This window comes from Cricetulus griseus, chromosome 5, assembly GCF_003668045.3.
Source record: "Cricetulus griseus strain 17A/GY chromosome 5, alternate assembly CriGri-PICRH-1.0, whole genome shotgun sequence".
In the NCBI taxonomy this organism is placed as follows: Eukaryota; Metazoa; Chordata; class Mammalia; order Rodentia; family Cricetidae; genus Cricetulus; species Cricetulus griseus.
Genome location: NC_048598.1, coordinates 22,654,083 through 22,678,420, shown reverse-complemented (window position 1 = coordinate 22,678,420; position 24,338 = coordinate 22,654,083). Strand labels below are relative to the sequence as shown.

Genomic DNA, 24,338 nt, shown 5'->3' with positions numbered 1-24,338 from the left:
GGAAATGGCAAGCTCTTGTTCTGTTTATGACTGAGTAGTATTCCAGTGTGTATGTATACACAGCCAAAATTTCAGAAGCTTTACCTGTCTATCCCATTGTTTCTGCAGCTCATAGTGGATGTTCCATCCCAAGTACCACTATAAAAAAAAGTAGTACATGTAGAAAGCACATGACATGACAGAGACCACAGTCACATAGACAGGATTTTAGAGAAATGTGAGAGAATTTCTTATTAGGTGAATCACAAAGCCTTCAGAGAAAAATGTAATTTTTCCAAGTCTTAAAATTACAGTCAGCGAGAACTAAGCCAGCAATGACATCAAGGCCAGGAGAAGCAAACCACATTTTCAAAGTGAGACAAATGATGATAAGGTCCCAAAGACGAGGACCTGTGTGTGATAGAAACAGAGAAGAGACGAAGGCATTTAGGTTGATAACAAGAGAAGAACAGCAACGGCGTCTACCTCTGGGCACATGAGTTGGCTAAGGAATGCTGGAGACAGATTGACTTAACCAGGTGCTCTGGTCCTTAAAGAGGATGGGAACGGCAGTGGTGGCGCACGCCTTTAATCCCAGCACTCAGGAGGCAGAAGGCAGTGGATCTCTGAGTTCAAGGCCAGCATGGTCTCTGGAATGAATTACAGGACAGCAAAGGCTACATATACAAAGAAACCCTGTCTTGAAAAAAACAAGAGAGAGAGGGGGGAGACAAGAAGCTTGTTCACAGAGATGAGAAATAAGTGTGGAGACAAAAAGAGAACAGTGAATGAAGACTGATATTCTATTCAATTTTACAGTGAAGAGCAAAGAATAGAAAGTTAGTAGTGTAAATCTCTGTTAAGAGGAAACATAAGGCTAACTGTTACGGGCACAGTGGCATTTTGCAGTAGTCACCACCACATTTCCTAGTGAGTATGAGTTTTAGTTCAGCTGAGTGCTGTCTGCTTGATTGTGAGCAACACATCCAGTCTTCTTGTGCCTCATATCCCCGACACAGGCCCTGGATGGTTGCTGTGAGAATTAACTGAGCTCATCAATGTTTGGAGGTAGCTGCAATAACATTGGTATCATACTAGTATGATATACATCGGTATCATACTGGCCACTAAATAAATGTTAACTAGCTAAACCTTTGAAAACAGAGGACATATGTTATACACGTGTATGCGTGCATCTGAACTTAATGTATACTAAATATCTATAGAAATGCATAGAATGAGCATGGTCAGGAAATTCAGAAGGGTCAAACACTGGGTAACTTAGGTTTCTATTACACAATCAGAAAGATTTCTTCCCTGACCTACTGAAAAACATAAATAACATGAAGAGGTTTTAAGCTCATTGGCTCCAACTCCTCCTTCATCTGCCCTCCTCCACTGTCTCCTGCATACTATAGAAAAGGAAACTGAGGTTTAACCAACATAATGGCACATCCCTGTTGTTATTCTTTTTGTTTAAAAAGAAGAAAAGAGAAATGCTGAGACATGAGACATAAGACATGTTTATTATAAGGCCCAGCAGAGTAGGGAGACTAAGAGAAGAGGAACAGGGGTAAGTGGCTGACCGCCATGGCCGGTCGCCATAGAGAGGCAGAGAGAGAGCATAGGTGGGAGACAGAGTAGAGAGAAAGCAGAGACAAAGCAGAGCGGGGAAACAGAGAGAGGGATCAGAGAGCGTAAATGGGCAGGGACTTGTCTTTTAAAGGGGTCCTCTGCACCTGCGTGCAGACTTAGTTCCCATGGAACCAGGGTACTGCCTGTTCCACCAGGTAACAGGGGCAGGCCAGCATAATGCCTGAACCTTTCACCTGTAACCCCCCAGCACTTGGGAGCCTGGGGCAAGTGGATGGAGTGTTTGAGACCAGGCTGGCTACAAAGGGAAGCCTTAGCTCAAAAAAATGGAGGGGGTGAGGGATTAATGCTTTTGGATTACTATAGTTAACAACAGTTAACCAAACCTAAAGCCTTTTACTTGGAGATATATATATCTCCAAGTATCTTGATTTCCAATCTAGTGTACAGCAGGCATCTTAGAGAAAATGCCATAAGGATGACCTGGTCAGTTGATCTAAATCTGAAGTAACTTACCAAATCTGAAATAATTTACAAGGGGCAATAAAGGAAAATGCAGGGAGACCTCTGGTGCTAAGGGTACAAGGAAACACAGCTACACCACCCAGACACCCATCCCTCTACCCCAGTTCTCCAACTATTTTATTCCTGTTCTGGAATCAGCTTAAAAGACCAGGCTGCTAGAAGCAACCCACAGAATATTTGATTCTGAAACACAATATTGTATAATCAAAATGTTCTCCAGAATGTATATTTAAAGATAATGGGGGAAAAAACTGTACTTCAAAGAAAAAAATAAAAAAGAAGCAACCACACCCCTGCCCCCCTCCCCGGGGTCTGTGGAATGATAAAAATACAGTCTAAACTTTTAATTTTCCACTTTGGAACTTTATCAAATGATATAATTTTGGTGTGTCCTATTTTATACTAAATGGTCTCTGTTGTATATGGGAAGCCAGATGAGGTTTCCACGCAGCTGGCTGTACTTGCTCTCAGATACACTAAACAAAAATTGGTTACCCAGTAGGTCAGATTGTGTTTCTGAATAAACAGCTTGCTGGTTAAATATAGGACTTGGAAGTGTCCAGATCGCCACTGGTTTGCTATTGTTTGGTTCTTCACAAAGGAGTGATTATTTGGGAGAGAGGGATGTAAGGAATAAAGGAAGCCTGGTTTTTGGAATAATATAAAAGGACTTAATTTGCACTTTTCAGGGGGAAAAAAAGAATCAAATGGAAATAAAATTGGTGTTCTGGGTTTGGAGACCTGAACAGACCCAATATTGAGGAAATAAGCAAATTTTTATGGGAATGTGTTACTATCATAAAAACTTCAATTTCAGGTTTAACATTTGAAAAAATTAAGAGGGAAAGTATCTAAAGCAGAAATTTTTTACCCTGCTGACTGGAAATTGAGGTTTTTGTTCTTCTTGGCTTGTCAGTTCGACAGTGTGGTGGACTTCTGCTCTGAAATGGAGCAGCTTCCTCCCTGAAAATCTGTTGAGTGTAACGAAGAACAGGCTACACTGGGGAATATTTTTTTGAACGCAGCAGAAACTGGAGCCTCTGGGATTCATCCCCCTTTTCTTACAAGGGTGTAGGGCGGCTCTGGCTCTCACGTAACCACTCATTACATCCATTTTGGGTACACTCTGCGAGCCTCAAACAATCACATTTCTTAGATAAGCATTGGTTATATGATTTTGGTCTAAACCATGAAATTCGATGCCTGAGTTTACCCACCAATAAATACAAAAGGCCTGTGTGATTCTGCCTTGTGTATGTCTAAGGGGACCATCAAGGGGAAGCAATGTTTGTACCCTGGAAATTGTTTAACCAATTAGTAGCTGAGTGTGTTGCTCTACAAGGACCAGCTCTGTCCCTCCTTAGACATTCAAGCCACAAGATGTGTTCTGCTGTAGATAAGACGCATGCTCACACACCTTGAAGCATGTCTATAAAGTAACTTTTCTGTGTGCTATGTTGTGGCTAGCATTTTAAACGGAAAAAAAAATGAAAAGTGAAGACATTAATTCAACCATTTTTCAAGATAGTCAAGATCCATGCCCCTATCACCTGAGACCGCAGTGATAAGCCAGTGAGTGGGAAGAATGTGCAGCTGGGCAGGAAGCGCCTCTAAAAACCTGCTCCACAAAACAAGAGCACTTCAGAAATCATTCAAATCAACTTTCCAGACACTTGTAACAATTGAAGGGATATTAACGAAAAGCCTTTATAACTGGTAAACAAGCTGTGTGAGTTCTAATTTACCCTGGTCTTGCCCAGGTTAGCAGTAGCCTTATAGAGCAGATAGAGAAGTCCATGCCCTGGCTCAGATCTAACATCTTGTCTGAACTGTTACTAATTACAAGTGCATCGTTGAAGGAATTAACTTCTTTTAGAACCTCGGTTACTTATAAGCACAACAAAGCACTCAAACTAAGTGCTCTGGTCTCACACAAGTCAGAGAAGTAATACAAAGACACACCTGTGGGATGAGAGGGCTCATGATGGCATTCATTGCTACAGAGCCAGAGACCCCGGTTCTAGGTCCAATCAAGGCTGAGAGGCTATTCATACGAGCATTTGTTCATACTGCCCTCTGCTGCTCAAACATAGCCCTTCCAAGAAAGCCACAAAGAGCCATGGCCTGCCAAGACAACCCCCCTCCCTGGCGGGGTGGCGGGGAGGGGGGGGGACAGCTGACTCACAGGAAATAGTCTATAACACAGTCAGAAGATGTGAAGAATCAAGCCTGCCAAATACATTCTGCTTCAGGAATTTGAATATTACACTCATATTTTATGTTTGTTCATGACAGCATTTCACGTATTTCTGGCTCATTCCAAACTCACCATGTGTGTGAGATCCTTCTGCCTCCTTTTCTCAGGAGCTGTAATAGCAGGTGTTTACCACCACCACCATACTGGGTCTGATGCCCTCGTATTATTAACCTCAAGTTTTCTTTACACTAGTCCTCCTGGCAGCTCCGCATATTAAAAGTAAGTTAGTCATGGGGGGGGGGGGAGCAGGGGAAGACAACAGATACATTGTAGAGGATTCCAGACAGTTCTAAAGAAAAAAAAAAAACCCTATACACAGATGTGTCCAATCTTCTGGACATTATGACACAATGTTGTTATCTACAAAGTTCATACTTAAGAACCAAACAAGTTACAAGCCCCTCCCCAATATCTTCTGATTCATAAATGCTAACTGAAGAGCATTCTTAACCTTTAATGGGACTTCACTTCAATATGCATATCTTTGAGTTGAGAATGAGCCAATAAGCAAGGCAGCTAGATTCCCAAGTTGTCTGTTTTCCCCTGCAACCCAAGACAAAAATTGTAGCTTGACTGTTTTTTCTTCCAATCTTCGATACTTGAGTCATCAAGATTTCTATTGCATTTCCCAGTTGCTCAATGAATGGAGTTGGGTAGGATCCTGTGCTCTCTGGCCCTCCTTTCTACTGACATTCTTCTGACTCGTGTCAAATTCAGGCTAGCAAGTGCTCTACTCTCCAGTGTGAGCAGATGGACATGTGTTGAGAATGTAGGAGCCTTTTCCCTTGAAACAAATATAGCCATGTTATTATTCCCAGAAATGCTCTGCTGTTACACATACACACACACACACACACACATACACACACACACACACACACACACACACACACACACACACACACACACACACCTACCCTATGTTCCTGATAACATAGAAATGTTACCCAGGACTAGAAACAATAACTGGCCTTTGGCTGATGTTGCATAACCTTGTCAAGATTCCCATTATTTCACAGTAGCCCAAGTATGGCCCTGGCACAGTCATGTGGCCACATTGTCTGACCCATTCTCTTCTTGGGCTATAATCCTTCCCAACTAAGACATCAAAGGCCAAAGCTTGGCAACTTGCCTTTTCCTTGAATTATTGATGAAGCTCACCAAAAACAGTGGTCACTTCTTCCTTCTTGGCTTTCCAATTTCCTCATCAGCACACAGAGTTTAACCCTTGTAGAACACAACTGTTTCCTTCTGTTCCTCTTTAAAAGGCTTTACTTTGTACTCAACATTTTCAGAATGCTGTTTGGATTATACTGTGTGGCAAGATTTTAGAGTCAGGAGAGTTGGATTTTAATCCCCACTCTTCCATATATTAGTAACAAAATTTTAAGTTATTTGAATCCATCGTTGACCAAAGAATTATAATGCACCTTGAAAAAACATGCATGAGGTCTAAGATGTTTGCCTTCTTAATTGGGGCATAACTTCAAAGAATAAGAACAAATATTAGCTGGGTGATGGTGGCACATGCCTTTAGTCCCAGCACTTGGGAGGCAGAGGCAGGCGGATCTCCGTGACTTCGAGGCCAGCCTGGTCTCCAGAGTGAGTGCCAGGATAGGCTCCAAAGCTACACAGAGAAATCCTGTCTCAAAAAACCAAAAAAAAAAAAGGGGGGGGGAACAAATATTAACTGTTTGACTTTAGGATTTTATTTTTTTCTGTGTATGTCTCTATGACCACTGCCCAAGTACAGAATATTTCTAAAACCTGGCAAGTTCCCTGTGTTCCTTGCTCAGTTGATATTCCTTTCTCTGACTTGGCTATTCTACTTTTTCTGTTATGAATTCATTTTGCCAATTCTTGATCATTGTATATTTGGAATAATGTCATTGTCACCAGGTGAAGATTCCTCCTCAGTTGTCCTCTCAACAGAAAGAATTCAGCCAAACTTTGGAGACAATTTAAACGTAAATTTAGCCAAGCAATGATAGTACATCCCAAAGACAGGCTGAGACAGAGACATTAGTATCCCACTAACCTGGGCTGTAACCCTTTAACGTTTATATATTTAAGTTGTAGGTGGCATACATGTATTTTCTTGTTAGAACTTAGTGATCGAAGCCTAATTTATTAAGCATCTATATTCCCACAGTGATGAGTAGATGTTAACTTTGTGTCAGCTTCATCAGGCTATGGAAAGCCTAGAGAGCTGGTCAAACATTCTTCTCCAGTGTGTCTCTAAAGATGCTTGGGGAGGTGAGGAAAGGAGGAACGGAAGACAGCATCAGTAAAGATCAGCCTCATCCATGTAGGAACTACAGAGGGCCTGACAGGACAAAAAGGCTGAGGAAGCATGCATTTGCTGTTTGAGCTTGGGACAGCCATCCACTCTGGCCCAAGACCCACTTCTCTGACAGTGGGACTCACAGCATTGGTTCTCCAGCTTGACTTTGGATTGGAATTGTACCATGGCTTTCTCAGACAGGAGCTTATAGCCAGGAGGTCACAGAAGTTAGCTTCCACAACCTCATGAGCCAATCTGCCAGGAGACATCTCTGCATAACTCTTACCAGCCCATCCCCCTCTATCTGTCACTTTCCTATGAGTGGTTTGTTTCCCTGGAAACCCCTAACTCGATGTAGCATTCTTAACAACTCCGGCTGCCAAACTTCAGTTAATGATGATCAATTACTTTGCTTTCGTTGAACTTGCTTCTTAGCACTGAGTTTTCTTTCTACTGAATTTTCTCTTCTAATGAAAACTGGTGTGGTTGTTTTCATTATTGTTGTTGTTTTTCGAGACAGGGTTTCTTTGTGTAGCCCTGGCTGTCCTGGGACTCACTCTGCAGACCAGACTGACCTCAAACTCGGAGATCTGCCTGCCTCTGCTTCCAGAATGCTAGGATTAAAGGTGTGCGTCATCATTGTCCAGGAAAATAAAAACAGCTATGTCTCTATAAGTGCTGGATATGTGATGGGCACTTAGACCTCATTGGCTAAAAAATGGGGCTGCCAATCAGGCAGTGGTGGCACACACAGAGATCCACCTACCCGCCTTTGCTCAACAGCGATTCCAATTCCTGTTTCTAAACACTATGCAGTTCTGCATTTTCTGAAGTCGAAGCAGAATTTAACAAGAACTGCTTGTGGTAAGCAGAGCTTTCCCCCATCATTTCATGTCTCAGAGGCTCTCAGACGTTTTCCTTGATATTCCCCTTTGTCATTCTCTAATAAAAAATCATCATCCCACATTCTAGGCCTCCTTTTTCCCTGGGATGAATGGTAAACCAAAACCACAGAAAGATAATTAATAAGTAAATGTCAGATAAAGAGAATGGATCTCACTCGCAGGTGCTAAAATCTCAATCCATTTTGAGTTTGTTCCAAAGAAAAAAGTTCCATAAATCTCTTGAAAAACTGAATACAAAATAGCAAAATTGGGCTGTTGTTGAAACAGAAAATATGCTAGATATACTACTTAGGTCTTAATTTAAAGGGTTTCTCTCTGGAACAGCCTTGTAGACTGGGCTGGCCTTGAACTCACAGAGATCACCTGCCTATGCCTCCTGAGTGCTGGGATTAAAGGTGTGCCACCAGGCCCAGAAGATGCTCAGTATTTTCATACATGGTGAATTTTTTTTCAGACACAGAGAACCTTTCTCAACAACCATGACTTACTGAAGATTCACATTTGCCTTTTTTTCAATCCACTAATTAAAAAAAAAAAATCAGAATTACATCGATAAACTTGCTAAGTTTTAAGTGCTATAAAACACTGAGAGACAATAAAGAAAATAATGTTTCTCAAATAACGTTGAATCCTGGCATGCTGTCTGAGTAAGTCCTTGCTGTAGGAGGCTACTCCATGAATTTAGAAATGAATCTGCTTGATGGTGTTAGTGGTACCACCCATTCCACCTGCCCAGTCAAGTGCCAAAAAATGTCTCCAGACATGGCCAAGTGCTCTTTGCAGTGGGCTGTGGGGAACATCTTTAGTAGAGAGAAACTGTAAAGTGACAGAAGACACTGTCCAAAGTCAGCTGCCCCCGTTGAGCAAAGCTGGGACTGCATGTGTCTGTTTCTATGCATTATCTCGAAAGTTCTCCCAAGTCTTTTTGTTTTGCTAGTAGAATTTTCTCAAGGTACAAATAACTCTCCAGAGACAAGAAGATAATTTTATTTTGTTGTCCAGTTATTTTCTTAAAAAACTTTAATGCTTGATAAAATAAAACAAAATTTTAGTACCATAGAAACCTTTTGAAATGTACAATGACTCATTATCACTATGTACAACTTCAAAAGCAAAAGCTTCCAGCCCCAAGTGAAGTCATGCTCACCATCCCAAACAGAGTCAAGCTGAGGAAGTTTTGTGGATGGCCAATGTAAGCCTTGGCTTGGAAGAACTTAGACAGTTAGGAAATATAAATAAGACCTTCAGTGAGCTGAGAATCATAACAATGCTGTCTGAAATCCACATATCTGGATCTGGGAAGTTTGCATTGTTTATCAGATACCAGCAAGCAAAATGAAACTATGAATGTCCAAACTCCAGTCCTCCAGGAGAGGGAGGTCCCGCAGGTTCACAGTTGGTCTATCAAAAACAAGACTCCCATGTGGCAGAGCTCACTTTAGGATTCATAGGCCATTTTTCACCAGCTCATGGACTCCGTTCTCATCAATGATTAAAGGTGCATGGAATTCTTTATCTGCCACATAGCCTTCTAGCCCCTAAAAGATGGAATGAGCATAGTCAGAAACGTAGCAGGTATTGTGGGATATCACTTTATGTAAAGGTGCGTGACATTTGTTTATGCTGCAGTTGTTTAATGGTGTAAAGATGTGTTGCCGGTTCACCTTGCCTGCCTAAGGCACCTGGCTGGTCTAATAAAAAGCTGAACGGCAATAGCTAGGCAGTAGAAGGATAGGCAGGGCTGGCAGGCAGAGAGATTAAGTAAAAGGAGAAATCTAAAAGAAAGAGAAAAGAGAACGAGGGAGAAAAAGGAAGATACCCAGGCCAGCCAGGCAGCCACCAGCCAGACAGACACAGGAAGCAGGAAAGAAGGACATACAGAATAAAAGCAAGTTAAAAGGCCTGAGACAAAATGTAGAGGAAGAGAAACAGGTTAAATTAAGTTGTAATAGTTAGTGGGACAAGCATAAGAAAAGGCCAATCATTCATAATTAATGATAAGTCTCCATTGTCGTGATTTGAGAGCTAGCTGGTTGGTGATCCAAAAGAAAGCCTGCTATAAGCAGGTGTTTGTCCCACAACATTTAGAGTATGAATGCCAAAAGTTAGTTGGAGAGGAAAAATTTAAAAGTCTACTTCACATACTTTGTACAGTAGACTTAATTATTGATTTATGGAAACATAAGACAAATACAAAAAAAAGTTATTCAAATTTCTTTCTTTTTGATTTGTGTTGTTTTGTTTTAGTTTTCTTTTTTTCCCCAGTAGTATGGATGAGACCCAGAGTCTACCACATACTAGCCAAGTGATTATAATGCAATTTCTATGTTTAATAAGATGCTAATCATTCATCCCACGATCATTAATAAAAACAGTTAATTTTCTAAGCAAGATAGCTATCTCTGCTACTACAGTAAACAATAAGAAACTCCTGGAAAGTTTATGTAACCAGAACAATGAAAAACTTCAATTCCACAGGTCTGTAAGGTATCAGTGCTAAGTGTATAGACAAAGGAGACAGATACCTGGAAAGAAAACTTACACTGTGTTACAAAAACAGCCAGGAGATTATAAAACACTTATTTATTTTTAAAAGCCTACACAGGCATTAATGGGCAGGTAAAACATACTATACGTTATAGACTTCTGTTAATGGCCAGTAGTTCATTTATGGTATAGATCAGTGGTTCTCGGCCTTCCTAGTGCTGTGGCCCTTTAATACAGTTCCTCATGTTGGGGTGGCCCCAAACCATAAAATTATTCCATTGCTACTTCACAACTGTAATTTCTCTACTGTTATGAATCATAATGTAAGTATCTGATATGTAACTCCCAAAGGGGTCATCACTCATAGGTTGAGAACCCCTGGGAGAGATGAAGGACACAGCTCCTCCTGCTCACTCCCTGTAGGAGCTCCTCAGGAAAACACCATATTCTCTGAAACAACTCTACTGCAACCTAAAGCAACACTAGATCCCTGCTTTTGTAAAGTTTATAATATATATTCACAGGGTACTTAGTGCTGTGGCATGATCCACATGAGCTAATTAACATATCCACCCCTTCAACACCTCTTTGCACTTCTTGCAGGTGCAAACATTTAGCTATTTAGAGATACAGAGTATTTTGTAAAAGAACAGAGGGGAAAGTGAAGCAAACTTACTTCTCCAGCATAGGAGATGAGAGGAGAGATTTCACACTGGATTGGTACATCATTGGCATCTTTCAAGCTAAGAAAAAATACAGATGCATGTTAAAGATTCTACTTCCCAATGTCACTTGCTAGTGTGAAAATAAAGACCATAGATTTCCTCTGAGAAGCTTGCAGGTAACAAAATTCTAGTTAAAGAATGGAGCCCATCCTGGATCCCAGTCTCCACTAAAGTCCCCGAAGGTTAACACATTCTCATGGTCAGACACAAACTACTTGACCAAGTACCCATAATTGCTTTCAGTTCTTTATGTACTACCCTCTTACATAATCTCATTTCCAATTTCAGAAAGTTCATTTTTAAAAGGGACTATTAATTACACATATATTATGTGCCAGCCACTGCTAGTTCTTGAATCCTTCATTTACTTCAATTCTCACAAAGCACAAACTTGCAAGTCAGATCCTAATGTTGACAAACACTCTAGAGCTGCACTGTCCACACAGTGCCACAGTGCTACTTAAAATGAAAATATTCAAATTAGTTAGAATCTCAAACTTCAGTTTCTCAGTCACAATAGTCACATTTCCAGTGCTCAGGAGCCATAAGTAATGACAACCAAACCAAAAAGCAGATAGAAACCATTTCATTCCTTCTTCCATGACTTCCCAGGATGAGATTTCCTTATGTAACCTAAGTATCCTGTATTAGCTCAGTTAATTTATTAATCTGTTTCAAAATACTTGTGTTATCAGAAGTCCCTTTTAAAGTACTAAGACAGAAAATGCAAAGCAAAGTCAAGGAAAAAGTCATCATTCGCCAATTCTAGGTCACAATCAGATATCTATGCACATTTGGAATCCTGAATTTCTAGATAATCTAACATAACAGTTAATAGATAGTGTTTTTCTTATAGTCAGTCCTTGGAGAGCTGTGCAATTTGTTATCTCAAAATCCTTGACAATAGTAGGTACAGAATGTAGCTCAGCTAGAAGACTGCTTGCCTACCATGCATGAGGCTCTGGGTTCAATCCCCAGCACTGCATAAATCAAGCATGGTGTTCCATGTCTGCAATCCCAGCACTCAGGAGGTGGAGTCAGGAGAACAGAAGTTCAAGGCCATCCTTGCCTACATCGAAGGTTCAAGGCCAGCCAGGACTTCATAAGGATGTGATAATAGTAATCAGTAGTTCTCTAATTGGACTGATAGTCCACTTAAAAGGGGTAAATTATACCTGGTACTGGAAATTTAGTCAATCATCCAGGGCTACTGAAGACATGTCCCTTAGAGGAAAGCCAACTACCACCATTTTACTAAACCACCACAATTCCCAACTATATTCTAAATATCCATCCTTGTACTCACAGGTTAAGTATGGCTCTCACTCCCCACCAAAGAAACCTCTCCTAGAAATGGCAGAAAAGCTTCATGCATGATACCTCAACGACATGGCTGCCTAAACAAGAGCTGAAGAAGCACAATACCAGTAGACACACTAACCGGAAAGGGAGAAATCTCACCTGGCCCCAACCCTGGACCAAGAAGTACAGACAATAAATGAATGCTGAGAGCAGGAGAAATTGCCTTTTCCATGAGCCCTCTAATTGCTTATCTAATACCAAGCGGATGGCCCTGAAATCAGACACATACAAGTGACACTAACAGACTGGGGCAGGTTGTATTTACAGATTGAGTTATGTACATACATATACTAATAAGAGGCCATGATTTTTAAGAGAAACCAAAGGGGGATAGGGAATGGAGGAGGGATTGAAGGATGGAAAGGGAAGAGGAAAATGATGCAAGTGTGTTTTAATTTTAAAAAGATAAAAGAATTAAAGAGAGAGAGAGAGAGAGAGAGAGAGAAAGCCAGGAAGCCAGTCATATGGAACACGCCTGTAATCCCAGCACTTAAAGAAGCTGAGGAAAGTAGACCACTGAGAGTTTGAGGCCAGCAAGGGATGTATAGCAAAAGCTTTTCTCTTAAAAACAGAAAACAGTCAGCAACAATAGGTAGTACACACAAAACCCAGCCTCTCGGTAGCCTCCAGCTGAAGATCTCTCCTCTTTCAAGAATGAATTCTCAAACTGTGGTAACATCAGTAAAGTTGAAGTTGAAGGCCAGTCTTCCTCCAAGTGTGTCGGCTGAATATACCCAAGACACTCTATGTCCTGTTCCAATGCCCTGCATCCTGCTACGGCCACACAGAGATGCTATAGAATAATGGAGAACTTTCTTTGAATTAATCTGTTATCTCAACTGTGGTCCCTCTGACTGTAAAAATCATACCCATCCTCCGAAGTTTAGCACAAGCCCCAACATTCCCTTGCCCTCTCTATTCATTTCAGAGTGACTGCTGCTGTTCACTGGTAAATGCAAGATACCCAGAAATCCATGCCTCCAAGACTAAGTGTTACTTATTCCACAAAGAACATAATTGCGTTCTATGGGCATGTGCCTTCAGAAATGACTATTTCTCCTACGTAAGATACTTTAGAACCTAGGAGACTAACAGCAGCTGCAGCCTGTGAGCTTGCTGGATATATGACTAAACCAACTCCAACAGTAAATGACAGTCTAGAGTCAAGAAAAGAGACATAGGTTTTTCTACATATGTGTCATATTCTTATGACAAGGGTTCTAGCTCTGACCCTCTGGGGAAGCTCAGTCATACTAAATTTAATGGGGAAATGAAGGCCTATCACGTTGATAAGATGCATAGAGACCAGTTCCATTTCATTCCCTGGATATTCAGTGATCACAATGAGAATGTGGTTTGAACCCAAGAAACAAATATATGCTGTTTCTCTCTCACATAAAGTAGTTCCTTTTCATGTCTTATTTTCTTTTCTTAATTTTTTATTTATTATTGGTGGGGGGGGGGCGCGTGCGTGCGTATACACCTCTGTGTGTATACACATGCATGGATAGGGTTCCCACAGTGCATATATGGTGGTCAGAGGCAACAACTTTGTGGAACCCTTTATGTAGGTCCCAGGAATCAAATTTAGGACATCAGACTTATGTGGCAAATGCCTTTACCCACTGAGTCATCTCAACAGCCTATTACATCTCATTTGCAAGTAATCTTTTTCAACTCTCTGTAGGCATCCTTTGGTACTAAAGATCTTTAGTAGGAATTTTTTGAGTCCATGTCATTTGGTTTGATTATTCTACAAAAAAGGCAATGAAAAGAAACACTAAAGGAAACAATCCAAATAAGAAAAATGTCTCTGGATCTTAACAAAACATAGAAAGTTGCTTTTAGCTACATCATTAAAAAACTGTTTCATTTTCTAAGGTTCAATAAGGAAACTCAGAGTTAAAACTATATTTCCTAAATTATAAAAGTAGTTTTCTACATATTAAAAATAATAGATGTGACAGAAAATGATGAAGGGCTCTGTGCCAGCTCCCATGGTGTAAGTGACAACAGTCATCTATGACCCCTGGAAGAAACTGAACAGATCTATAAGATGAGATCCCTTTCTTGTCCACAGGGCCACAAAGACAATGCTCATAGGGCCTTGTCCCCTGGGCAAATGATCAGTATGACAAGAGGCACATGGATGGAAAGTGTCGTCAACAGTTGCTCTACATCCGAGACAATTCCCACCTTCAGATTCTTTGCCACGGCCCTTGTTCCAAAGTTACCTGAAAATCTTAAAATTCAAACCAAATCTAGTAACTTTTAAACTTTTTATTTTTTAATTTGTATTTTATGTATACAGGTAGTTTGTCTATATATATGTCTGTACACCATGCGCATGCCTGGTTGGTGCCCAATGCCCAAGGGATCCAGAAGGAGGTGTAAGATCCCCTGGAACTCTGGAACTGGAGTTACAGATAGTTGTGTACTGCCATGTGGATGCTGAGAACTGAATCCAGGTTCTCTGCTAGAACAACCAGTGCTCTTAACCACTGAGACATTTCTCCAGCCTCTAAATCTAGTAACTTTTAAAGGGCAGCAAAAATATCAGCTGACCTTTTAGCTATAAAGATAATGGCAAAAAATAATACAAAAAAACAACAATAAAAGATCTTTTCAGTAGCCAGATGATAGAGGTTGTACTAGCTATAAAATGGATTGTTGATAAAGAAAAAAGATACATGCTTTAGAATCAAAGTAACTCGCCAGGCAGTGGTGGCACACACCTTTAATCCCAGCACTCAGGAGGCAGAGGCAGTCGGATCTCTGTGAGTTCGAGACCAAACTGGTCTATAAGAGCTAGTTCCAGGACAGGTTCCAAAGCCACAGAGAAACCCTGTCTCAAAAAGACAAAAACAAACAAACAAAAAGAATCAAAATAACTCTAACAATCATGAAAACACAGTGACCCCATGTTATGTGGCCATAATCCCAGCACTTGAAGGCAGACAAGAGAATAGAGTTCTAGGCCAGCCTTGGCTACAAACCAAGACCTTTTCTCAAAACAATCACAAAGTCAAAAAGTGTGCAAATAAATTAAAAGATGTCTCTCCATATTAGAAGCTGTTGAATGTCAGGGGCAGTCAACCTCCACATTGAGAACATATATATTCAGTTAGTAAAACTCATTGCAGAAGGCTATTTTCATCTAGCTTATGCTACAAGGGATACAATACACCGGGTTCCAACTATGTTCTCCCTGCCTGTAACCTACCCTGGATCCCAACACCTACAAACATGTCACTGTGGGCTCAAACACCCATGCTCAGATTCTTTAGTAAAGCATGCTCCCCACTTCCGGCATGCACCAATTCTGCGTTAGTGTTATCCAAAGAGACACCTGCCACCAGGAAAGCAGCGCGCCCACACCAGAGCTTCAATCACCCTCCCTCCAGAACCCCAAAAGACAGAACACTAACTACGATGCCAGTTAGTATGGAGAGAAGCACAGCCCCGTCACCATGCATGGCAGGCAGGCAGGCTGGTATATTTACTTGTGATTGACATCAGCTGTGATGGTCTCAGACTTTCCATTTGTAGCACTGCTATGTAGGAATAAATAAGCATTAATGGGAATGGAAACAAATAATAACAATGAAATGGAGCTGCAAAATATACTTGACCAAGTGGCATACCCCTATGGCAAATCATAAATTTGGCACGATAAACAGTTAAAAAAATAAATTAAAAAACCAAACTCAATAATCAAAGGTGAGCATGAGAACAACACAAGTCACAGAGCATGCTTATTAACAAGCACAGCCTGCTATAAAGTGGCCTTGACTAAGAGACAAGCAGCACCATTCCTTCTAAAGGATCCGTCATGGGACAGTGCACTCCACTGCCCAGTGGCCCAGTGTTTGAAGCTTTCTAACACTTTGGTGCATGCAGCAGGAATTTTACCTCTTAAGGACAGAAATTAAATGGCAAGATAATTCACCTACATGCAAACACAAAAGACTAATAAAGGGATGCTCTAGTTGCCAGTGAGTTCTATTGTAAGATAAAGGATTTTGGTTAAAAATGCTTTATCTAAAATTGAAATGGCTCCAAGGGCCCTTTTCCTTATCCTCTGAAACCCACAACACTTCTGAAGCTTGTGTGTCACTGAATGGAACTGGCATTCACTTCCCTTCATGGCACCTTCTCTAGTGTCATGGTAAGAGAATGCTGCAGACAACCGTAGGTGAGAAAGTTCTTGGTGGGTCTCAAAAATAGACAGGGCAGCAGAAACAACTTCTGTGGCCAAGCACCTTGCCTGTGGTACAGTGTGTTCCTAATAGCATTAGCCACATGACACACAAAAATAATGTCTGGCCGGGTGTTGGCGGCACATGCCTTTAATCCCAGCACTCCGGAGGCGGTGGCAGACAGATCTCTGTGAGTTCGAGGCCAGCCTGGTCTCCAGAGCAAGTGCCAGGATAGGCTCTAAAGCTACACAGAAGAAACCCTATCTCGAAAAACCATAATAATAATAATAATAATAATAATAATAATAATAATAATAATAATGTCTGAACATTATAGTGGAAATTATTTCATTGACACAATGAGGATGCTTCAAAACAAACAAAAACCCAGGAGCTCTTCAAGAGCTTTCTCTTTCTTAAGAAGTAAAGTTGACATTCCCCACACAATGATACTTTAAAAATAAATAGATAGGAGAAGATCTAGGGATACATCAGGCAGAAGAGGAAGAAGTAGTACACAGATACAAAAGCAAAGACAGTAACTTACCGGGGAATTGCCGGGAGGCGAGAGCCATTTTCATCTATGAAGTGTCCCCCAGCATTGAGGACCCAGCAATGATGAAGGGACATCAAAGCATGCCTTGCAGTGGTCGGGTTGTCCTTCCCATTCTGACTGTCTGCATTCTTGAGTGGGGAGAACTCGTCTTCCCGTAATACTTCATACACCACAAACTTCCTAGAGTAGAGTCACAGAGACTTCATTCATAGGAAATAAAGCCATGCATACAGCCTCTGACTCTGCCCAGACCACCTAAGCCTTTGGGACTCAGTGACTAGGTTTCTTCAGCCAGTTTCAAGTGATCACAAACAGTGCTCATCATTAATCCAAACAGAAATGGAACTTTCTTCTCCACTGCAAAATGAAAACTCCTTTCCACAACACTCATCTTAGATGAGAAAGACAAAAAAATGTAATGTACAAAGATCAAATTAATATCTATTTGGGGGGAACAGATTAAAGGGGCATTAGTAAAGCATGAGGGAAGCAGAGACTCACTCATAACCCAACATTCAGGAGGAAGAGGCACAAAGATCAGGAGTTCAAGCACACCCTGGCTAGTAGCCTGGTCTATATCAAGCCTGTCTGAAAACAAGAGTCCAAAGGAAAGGAAGGGAAGGCACACGGTTGTGTGAGGATGATCTTATACAACTAACCTGTTCTCTGCATTTTCATATTGGCCAAGTTCTGAACATGTATCTCAGCATACAGTGTGATCTTTATATGGTCTAAAGAGTTCACTGGACACACACTTATAGGTCAGTTATGCTAAACAAAACTGGTCAACTATTTATACTACTCCCTTCAGTCTCTGCGTAAACAACAAACAACTTGAACAACTTTGCAACAGACCTAGAAAGTGACAGCTGATTATGTTTAATATTGTACTCTCAGGCAACTCAGACCACAGCACGCCTGGAGTAGTGGCTTTAGACTGGAGGATGATAATGAATTTAAATTAAACTATGCACTTGTGGTCAAGATGTCAGAATGAAATAGACACAGCTTCTTGCCTAACAGTAAAAAAGCAGTATTTCAAGGCATATCTATATTTGATCTTACTGGTGATATTCAAAGCATACTTTGCAAACTGGAAGATGTCAAAGACAAATTTTTCCATCTTTATTCCATTTGGCTTGTCTGGCTTAATTGAGTGCCCCTGGGAGTCCACATATGGGATCTTCTTCTGAGCCACATGGTGCTGCAACTGAGGTTCATAAACACTAAGAAATAAAGGGAGGAAAGGTATAATCATTTTCCAGTTCAAAACAGAAGAAGAATCTGAAAACACTCAGGCACAAGTGTTCAACAAGTAACCCCGAGGTTTTCAGAGTGAAGAACATTCATTACGTTTCAGCTCATGTGTAAATACATATAACTAGATTCCTCCTGGGAAATTCAAATGATTTTTACATTTACAAAACAAGGCAAAGCTAGATGTGGCACTGCTCACCCCCACAACCCCAGTCCTAGCAGGAAGCAGGAGGCTCTCTTGGAGGCAGGGGGGTCATGCACTGGGAAAGCCTCCTGCCCAACCCAGCTCCTGACACAGCTCACGAAAAGCAGTCACAAGTGAGGCATTTCCTCTCTGAGAACATTGATCCTCCAGGAAGAAAACGGGGTCTGTGGAGTGGACCTGGGGTTCCTGCCTACCTCCCCAAAGGTTCACTTTCTAATTAACAACAATTCAAAAAAAATTTAAGGGCTCCCATTCTGTTCATACTTGACAACATCTTTCAGAAATGGTACGGTGAAGAAATGGTTAGCAATGTTTCCTGCGTTGAACAGCAGTCGTCCATCTGAGCTTCGTTTCTGAGCTGTCGCCAGAGAAATCTCACTGTATTCTACCACCTGGTAAACGCCATCCACTCTGCAAACCACTCCAACTGGCTCTGTGGGGTTTGTTTTCTCTACCACCTGCCCATCAAACAAACAAACAAAAAAAAAAAAAAAAAAAAAAAAAACAGTAAAGGAAGAAATTTAATGAAAGCTTCTTTTAGAGACATGCCATATGACAAGACCACCTTTACATTTTGTTTAAATAGTCTTTAAGTCCAATACAAGATAAGGCTTTAGCTCTAAAAAATTAACTGTCTATATTCTTTGACAAAATTATTTCCAACATGAAATTAGGGACATTGTATCCTTCCTACTTTCCACAAACCAAACCAGACCTAAAACACCATTGCCTACATTTGGCCCAGAGGAAACCAGGGGACAAGGAATGACTAGACGAAGAGCTGATTTCCCCCTAATTTAACTTATCCTTATTCACAATTAAGTTCTTGGAAAATAAATTAATTTATCTGGGAATCCTAAACCAAAAGATGCAGGGGAGGCATTCTTTCTCATTTTAAACTGTCCAAATCGTTGCTTCACTTGAATTCTTGAGTTTTCAGTCAACAATTAAGCATTTTCCTTATTTTTGAGAACCTTCGGTAGAGAATAGGAAAGAGAAAACGGGCGGGTCACCTGGCTCCCACTCCACTCCAGTCAGGAGACTCCGCCCATACTCACCACTTCATGCTGGATCTCATTTGAAGTACAAGAGTCTAAGTCTTTAAGTTTTATGAAAACTACTGATTTGCTCATTTAACAATGGCTCTAGGCTGACAGAGGAAATGAGGCAGTTTCCAGCCCAGGGCAAAGATAAAAACTTGCAATTCTTAAAATCCCTCAGGTGAGCCTGAACTGTTACTACCCTAAGTCTGAACATGGCCAGAGAGAGACAAATGCCTGGAAGAAGACTATAGTCTAACTCCAGTTATAGTGCAATAACATAATAATCAAAATTTAAACTGAGCGTGGTAGATTATACTGCTGTAACAGAAGCATTCGAGAAGCTGAGGCAGAAGGACTTCTGCATTAGGCCAGCCGGGACTATAGAGTGATACCTAGTCAATTATAATTAAATTTTCAGATGAAGTGATGAGTAGCCTATACAAGAATCAAATAAGAGAAATACTTGATAGCATTGTTTTATAATGCAGTGTGTGGCAGAGTGTTTTTAAAAATCTGTCCTGATCTGAAAAGTATGCCCTAAGTCTATAAGAAATATTACCAGTAAGTTTAAACCTCTGCTCCAGTGACTGACTTCTTAAAATACACAGGGCCAGTCCTGGTCTCATGCAGGGAACTAAAGCCACCATAGAGGATTTCAATTACACAGCAATTAGAGGCACAGGCGCAGAGTCTGGCTGCACCAAGAAGGGGTCCTGCACATGGAAGTGCCTGTGTAGTCAACTGTTTGTCACCCAGAAAGGGGCACAGTACTGACTGGAAAGAAAGTTTTAACCAAGGAAGTAGATTGAAATGGAAGGAAAACATACAGCAAAATGATTGAAAGCAATCAAGGCCCATTTGTACTTCCTGTCAATCAACCTCACCACCCTCACTCCCTATACTCTACAATAGATATCACTAGACAGAGAATTTTCAGTTTTTAAATGCATGTGAGGTTTATTTTCTAGTCACCACTATGCACCCCCACACCCAACCAACCATGAGATATAAAAATAATCATATTCATTTCCATTGTTCATATTATTAATATAAAGCTCTAAATTACAAGTATTTGTCAACTGCATAATATTGGAAGTTAGTTGTACTGTACAGAAAAATTCTATGGTATAAAATTAAAAGAGCTGATCAATAATTTATAATGTTCTCAAAAGCAAGAATCCAAAATAACACAATTACTATAATCACTTCACAAAATGACATCCATTAACTTTTTATGTTTGTGCTGTTTTATAAACTATCTCATTCAAGTTTATCACCCCATAAAAGAATATTTAATGCATCAAGGTAAAGAAAGAAGTTAAACACCTTTAATCCCAGCACCTGGGAGGCAGAGGCAGGCGGATCTCAATGAGTTCCAGGACAGTCAGGATTGTTACACAGAAAAACCCTGTCTCAAAAAACAAAAACAAAACAAACAAACAAAAAAACACCAAGAAAGAAAGAAAAAGTGAGAGAGAAAGAAAAGCATTACAAAGTACTACAAATAAATTTATTACCATATGCTAGGACAATGGTGGCACGGAGCTTGTGGAGAAGTAACCAACCAATAACTGATTTGATATAAGGACCAATCCATAAGCTGGAACCTGTAATTAACACTACTAGGGTAACTAAGAACCTGAGATTAGACAGACCAAGGACTTAGGGTAACACCAAATAATACTAAAAAGAAAGAAAAAATATAGTGATAAAAATGACTCCCAACGATATTCTGCTATACTAATATACTATCTATACTATCTATACTAATATACTATCTATACTAATAGATCAGCATCTAGCTCAGCCATCAGAGAAGCTTCCTCCTGCAGCAGACGGGAACAAATACAGAGACCCACAGCCAGACATTACGCAGAGAGTGAGAGACCTTGGAGCACTCAGCCATAATGAGATGTCTCTCCATCAAATCCTTCCCTCGTAGCTTAGGTAACCAACCCCATGGGAGAGGAAGAATAAAGAGTGTAAGAGCCAGAGGGGATGGAGAACACCAAGGAAACAAGGCCTTCCAGATCAACATGCTCAAAGCTCACATGACCACACAGAGACTGAAACAGTATGCACAGAGCCTGCCTGGGTCTGCATTAGGACCTCTGCATATCCAGTTTAGTGTTTTTACAGGATTCCTGAGTTGCAAACAAGTGGGTCTCTGAGTCTTGTGTCTTCTCTTGGGCTCTTTTCGTTCTATCAGTTTGTCTTATTCAACTTCAGTGTGACAGTTTTTATATTATTACTTTTGTTGTATTTGTAAAAGCTGTATGAGTGAATGAGTGAGTGAATGAATGAATGAATGAATGAATGAATGAAAACCTAGCCACTGGGGTAAAGGTTAACAACTGAACCATCTGTCATTTATACCTGCGAGGAGAGGGAAATCCAGTTTTCTCCAATGGAGCGACACTGGGTATATCAACCACTCCAGGGCTGACACTCACATTCAAGAGTAGTTGACCAGCATGTAATGGGTGTCATAGGGTTTACTGGGGGGGGGGGGGGCGGCGGCTTTTATTTGGTTACAGGTTCATGGTTTTTTTGTTTGTATTCTTTTGGGGTGGTATTTTATTTTGTTTTCTTAATTTGGGGGTTTTGTTGTTTTGGGGTTTTGTTTGGTTTTTTAGAAAGCTTGGTTGGGTGTGTAGAGAGGAGAGGATCTGGAAGGACTTGGGAGAGGGGAGGAATATGATCAAAGTATATTTAAACTTAAAAACTGTTTTAAAGAGCCGGGCGTTGGTGGCGCGTGCCTTTAATCGCAGCACTAGGGAGTCAGAGGCAGGCGGATCTCTGTGAGCTCAAGGCCAGCCTGGTCTCCAGAGCGAGTGCCAGGATAGACTCCAAAGCTACACAGAGAAACCCTGTCTCGAAAAAAACCAAAAAAAAAAAAAAAAAAAAAAAAAAAAGGCAGCTAGCCACATGTCATATATATCCACAATACCAGCACCTGGAAATCTGAGTTGAACTTACATCTCAAAAACAAAGCTAGGGGAGAAACAGTATTGGTTCGCATTTCTAAAAACTTTAAGATATGGTTCCTTCTGAATTTTTCTGTGTAGCTTTGGAGCCTATCCTGGCACTCGCTCTGGGGACCAGGTTGGCCTCGAACTCAGAGATCTGCCTGCCATTGACTCCCGAGTGCTGGGATTAAAGGCATGTGCCACCAATGCCCGGCTTTTGAATTCTTTTTCAGTCCCTGAATGACTATAATCTTAAATGACAGACCTGACGTGGTGAGTGTGTAGAAGCCACAGCCAATGGAGAGGTGGCACTCGTGTCTCTGTGTCAACAGGGCACTCACAAAAGTCAGCATGCCAGTTTGCAGTTTCTGAGCTGCCGGGAAACACAGGCCTGGTCTATACGTGGGCTTGTAGAAGGAAGTGAGAATAAGATTTGGAAAACATGAATTCTAGTCCTGTTTCTGCAGACACCATTAAGGACCCTTAATCTGGGACTTTGTGCCTGAATAAAGAGTGACAGTATCTTGGATCAAATGGGCTAAGGAGATCATCTCTGATGCCCCTTCTACATCTACTCTGGTCCCGTAGTCTTTCCATTGACTCTGGAGCTCATAGCAGTAAAGACGGTTTCTATTTCAGAAAGAAGAGCGACGCCAAGTGGAGCAAAGGCAGAAATGCACTGTTTTGCTTTGACAGTTTTTAAGCCTGGTAGCTGCTTACATCCAATAGGCTAGGCTTCCATTACAACTCAGTAGCTATTCAAACACATGGCGTGTGCTACTGAGTCTCTGATTAGATAGATGCCTCAAATAGATGAACTAAATCAATTATTCTCTTCAAAGCCAAAGAGCCTCATGTGGTTCTTGGCCTATAATTCCAGTCCCCCAGGAAACTAAGATAAGAGGACTGCCATGAGTTGCAAGTCAGCCTTGGCTAACAGCAACACCCTGTCTCAAAATAGAAAATGTCTTATTAGACCAGTCACTTCAATCTCTCTAACCTTGTTTTGCTAAATTGAGGACTTCAGCTTCTGAATATGACTTTTTTATTACATTTTTAGACTACTGTGTCAAGAAAGGACTTTTTTTTTGTAATAGAAAATCTCTTACCAAGATTATGGTCTCTTGAGGTCTCATTTTTAACAGACATTTAAAATTCACTATGTGATTCACTTTGTTTTTGTCAAAGCACACATTTCTACTTTTACATAAAAATCATACACGCATTCTACATGTTAACATCTTTATGGTTTCACATTTATATTTAATTGTTTGCCTGGGAGCCATTATGGCATGATTTTTGAAGGAGAGATGAGTTTTATTTAGCCCATTTCCTCATTCATTCTTATTACAATTTGAAATGCTCTATTTTTGTAATTTATTGTTTCATTTTAAATTATTATGATTACGTGTGCTTATATAATAGACTATAATTCAATAAGCATATGTATATGTAATGATCAAGTTGGGCTCACAAGCACCTCACAAGCACTTCCACCTCTTTGGCTCTGTAGGATATTATGTTAAGTGAACCTGTTGTATCTTGACCATCTTCCCAGGTCTATTCTAAACCTTGCAATCATTTCCTCAGTCTCCAAGGGATTCAATGTGATTGTGTTATACTTTATCTGCCAAGAACAGAAAAATCTTCTGAAATGTTAAGGTCTCTTCTGACTGTCTTATTCCTAGCTTCATCTCTCTCTCTCTCTCTCTCTCTCTCTCTCTCTCTCTCTCTCTCTCTCACACACACACACACACACACACACACACACACACACACACACACACACACGATTTAAAACCATTACTATATACAGCACTACAAATCTCCCTCCCTGCTGTGTTTATGGTCATTGCAGCAGTAATTTACTATCTCTAAGTGTCTTTATCCGTAATCTCCACATTTCAATCTCATTCATAAAAAATGGTGAGAGCCCTTGTTAAATGCCTTACTCAAGTCTACACCTGCTCTTTCTCCCATACTCCCTTTACT

The 24,338-nt window shown here is 40.7% G+C and overlaps 1 protein-coding gene across 3 annotated transcripts in view; it reads right to left on the bottom strand.

Moving 5' to 3' along the window:
- Positions 1-8,508: 8,508 nt before the first annotated feature.
- Positions 8,509-24,338, bottom strand: part of Uap1 (UDP-N-acetylglucosamine pyrophosphorylase 1) — a 32,572-nt gene continuing 16,742 nt past the window's right edge. The window contains exons 6-11 of one of the 3 annotated variants that reach the window (XM_027417068.2): positions 18,599-18,792; positions 17,958-18,098; positions 16,864-17,052; positions 15,621-15,671; positions 10,707-10,773; positions 8,509-9,081 (exon numbers count right to left, since the gene is read on the bottom strand). In XM_027417068.2, the coding sequence (XP_027272869.1) occupies positions 8,989-9,081; positions 10,707-10,773; positions 15,621-15,671; positions 16,864-17,052; positions 17,958-18,098; positions 18,599-18,792 (735 nt within the window). In that variant the 3' untranslated portion in view covers positions 8,509-8,988. The remainder of the gene's footprint in view (positions 9,082-10,706; positions 10,774-15,620; positions 15,672-16,863; positions 17,053-17,957; positions 18,099-18,598; positions 18,793-24,338) is intronic. The other 2 variants (XM_027417069.2, XM_027417070.2) reach the window with 2 other exon arrangements.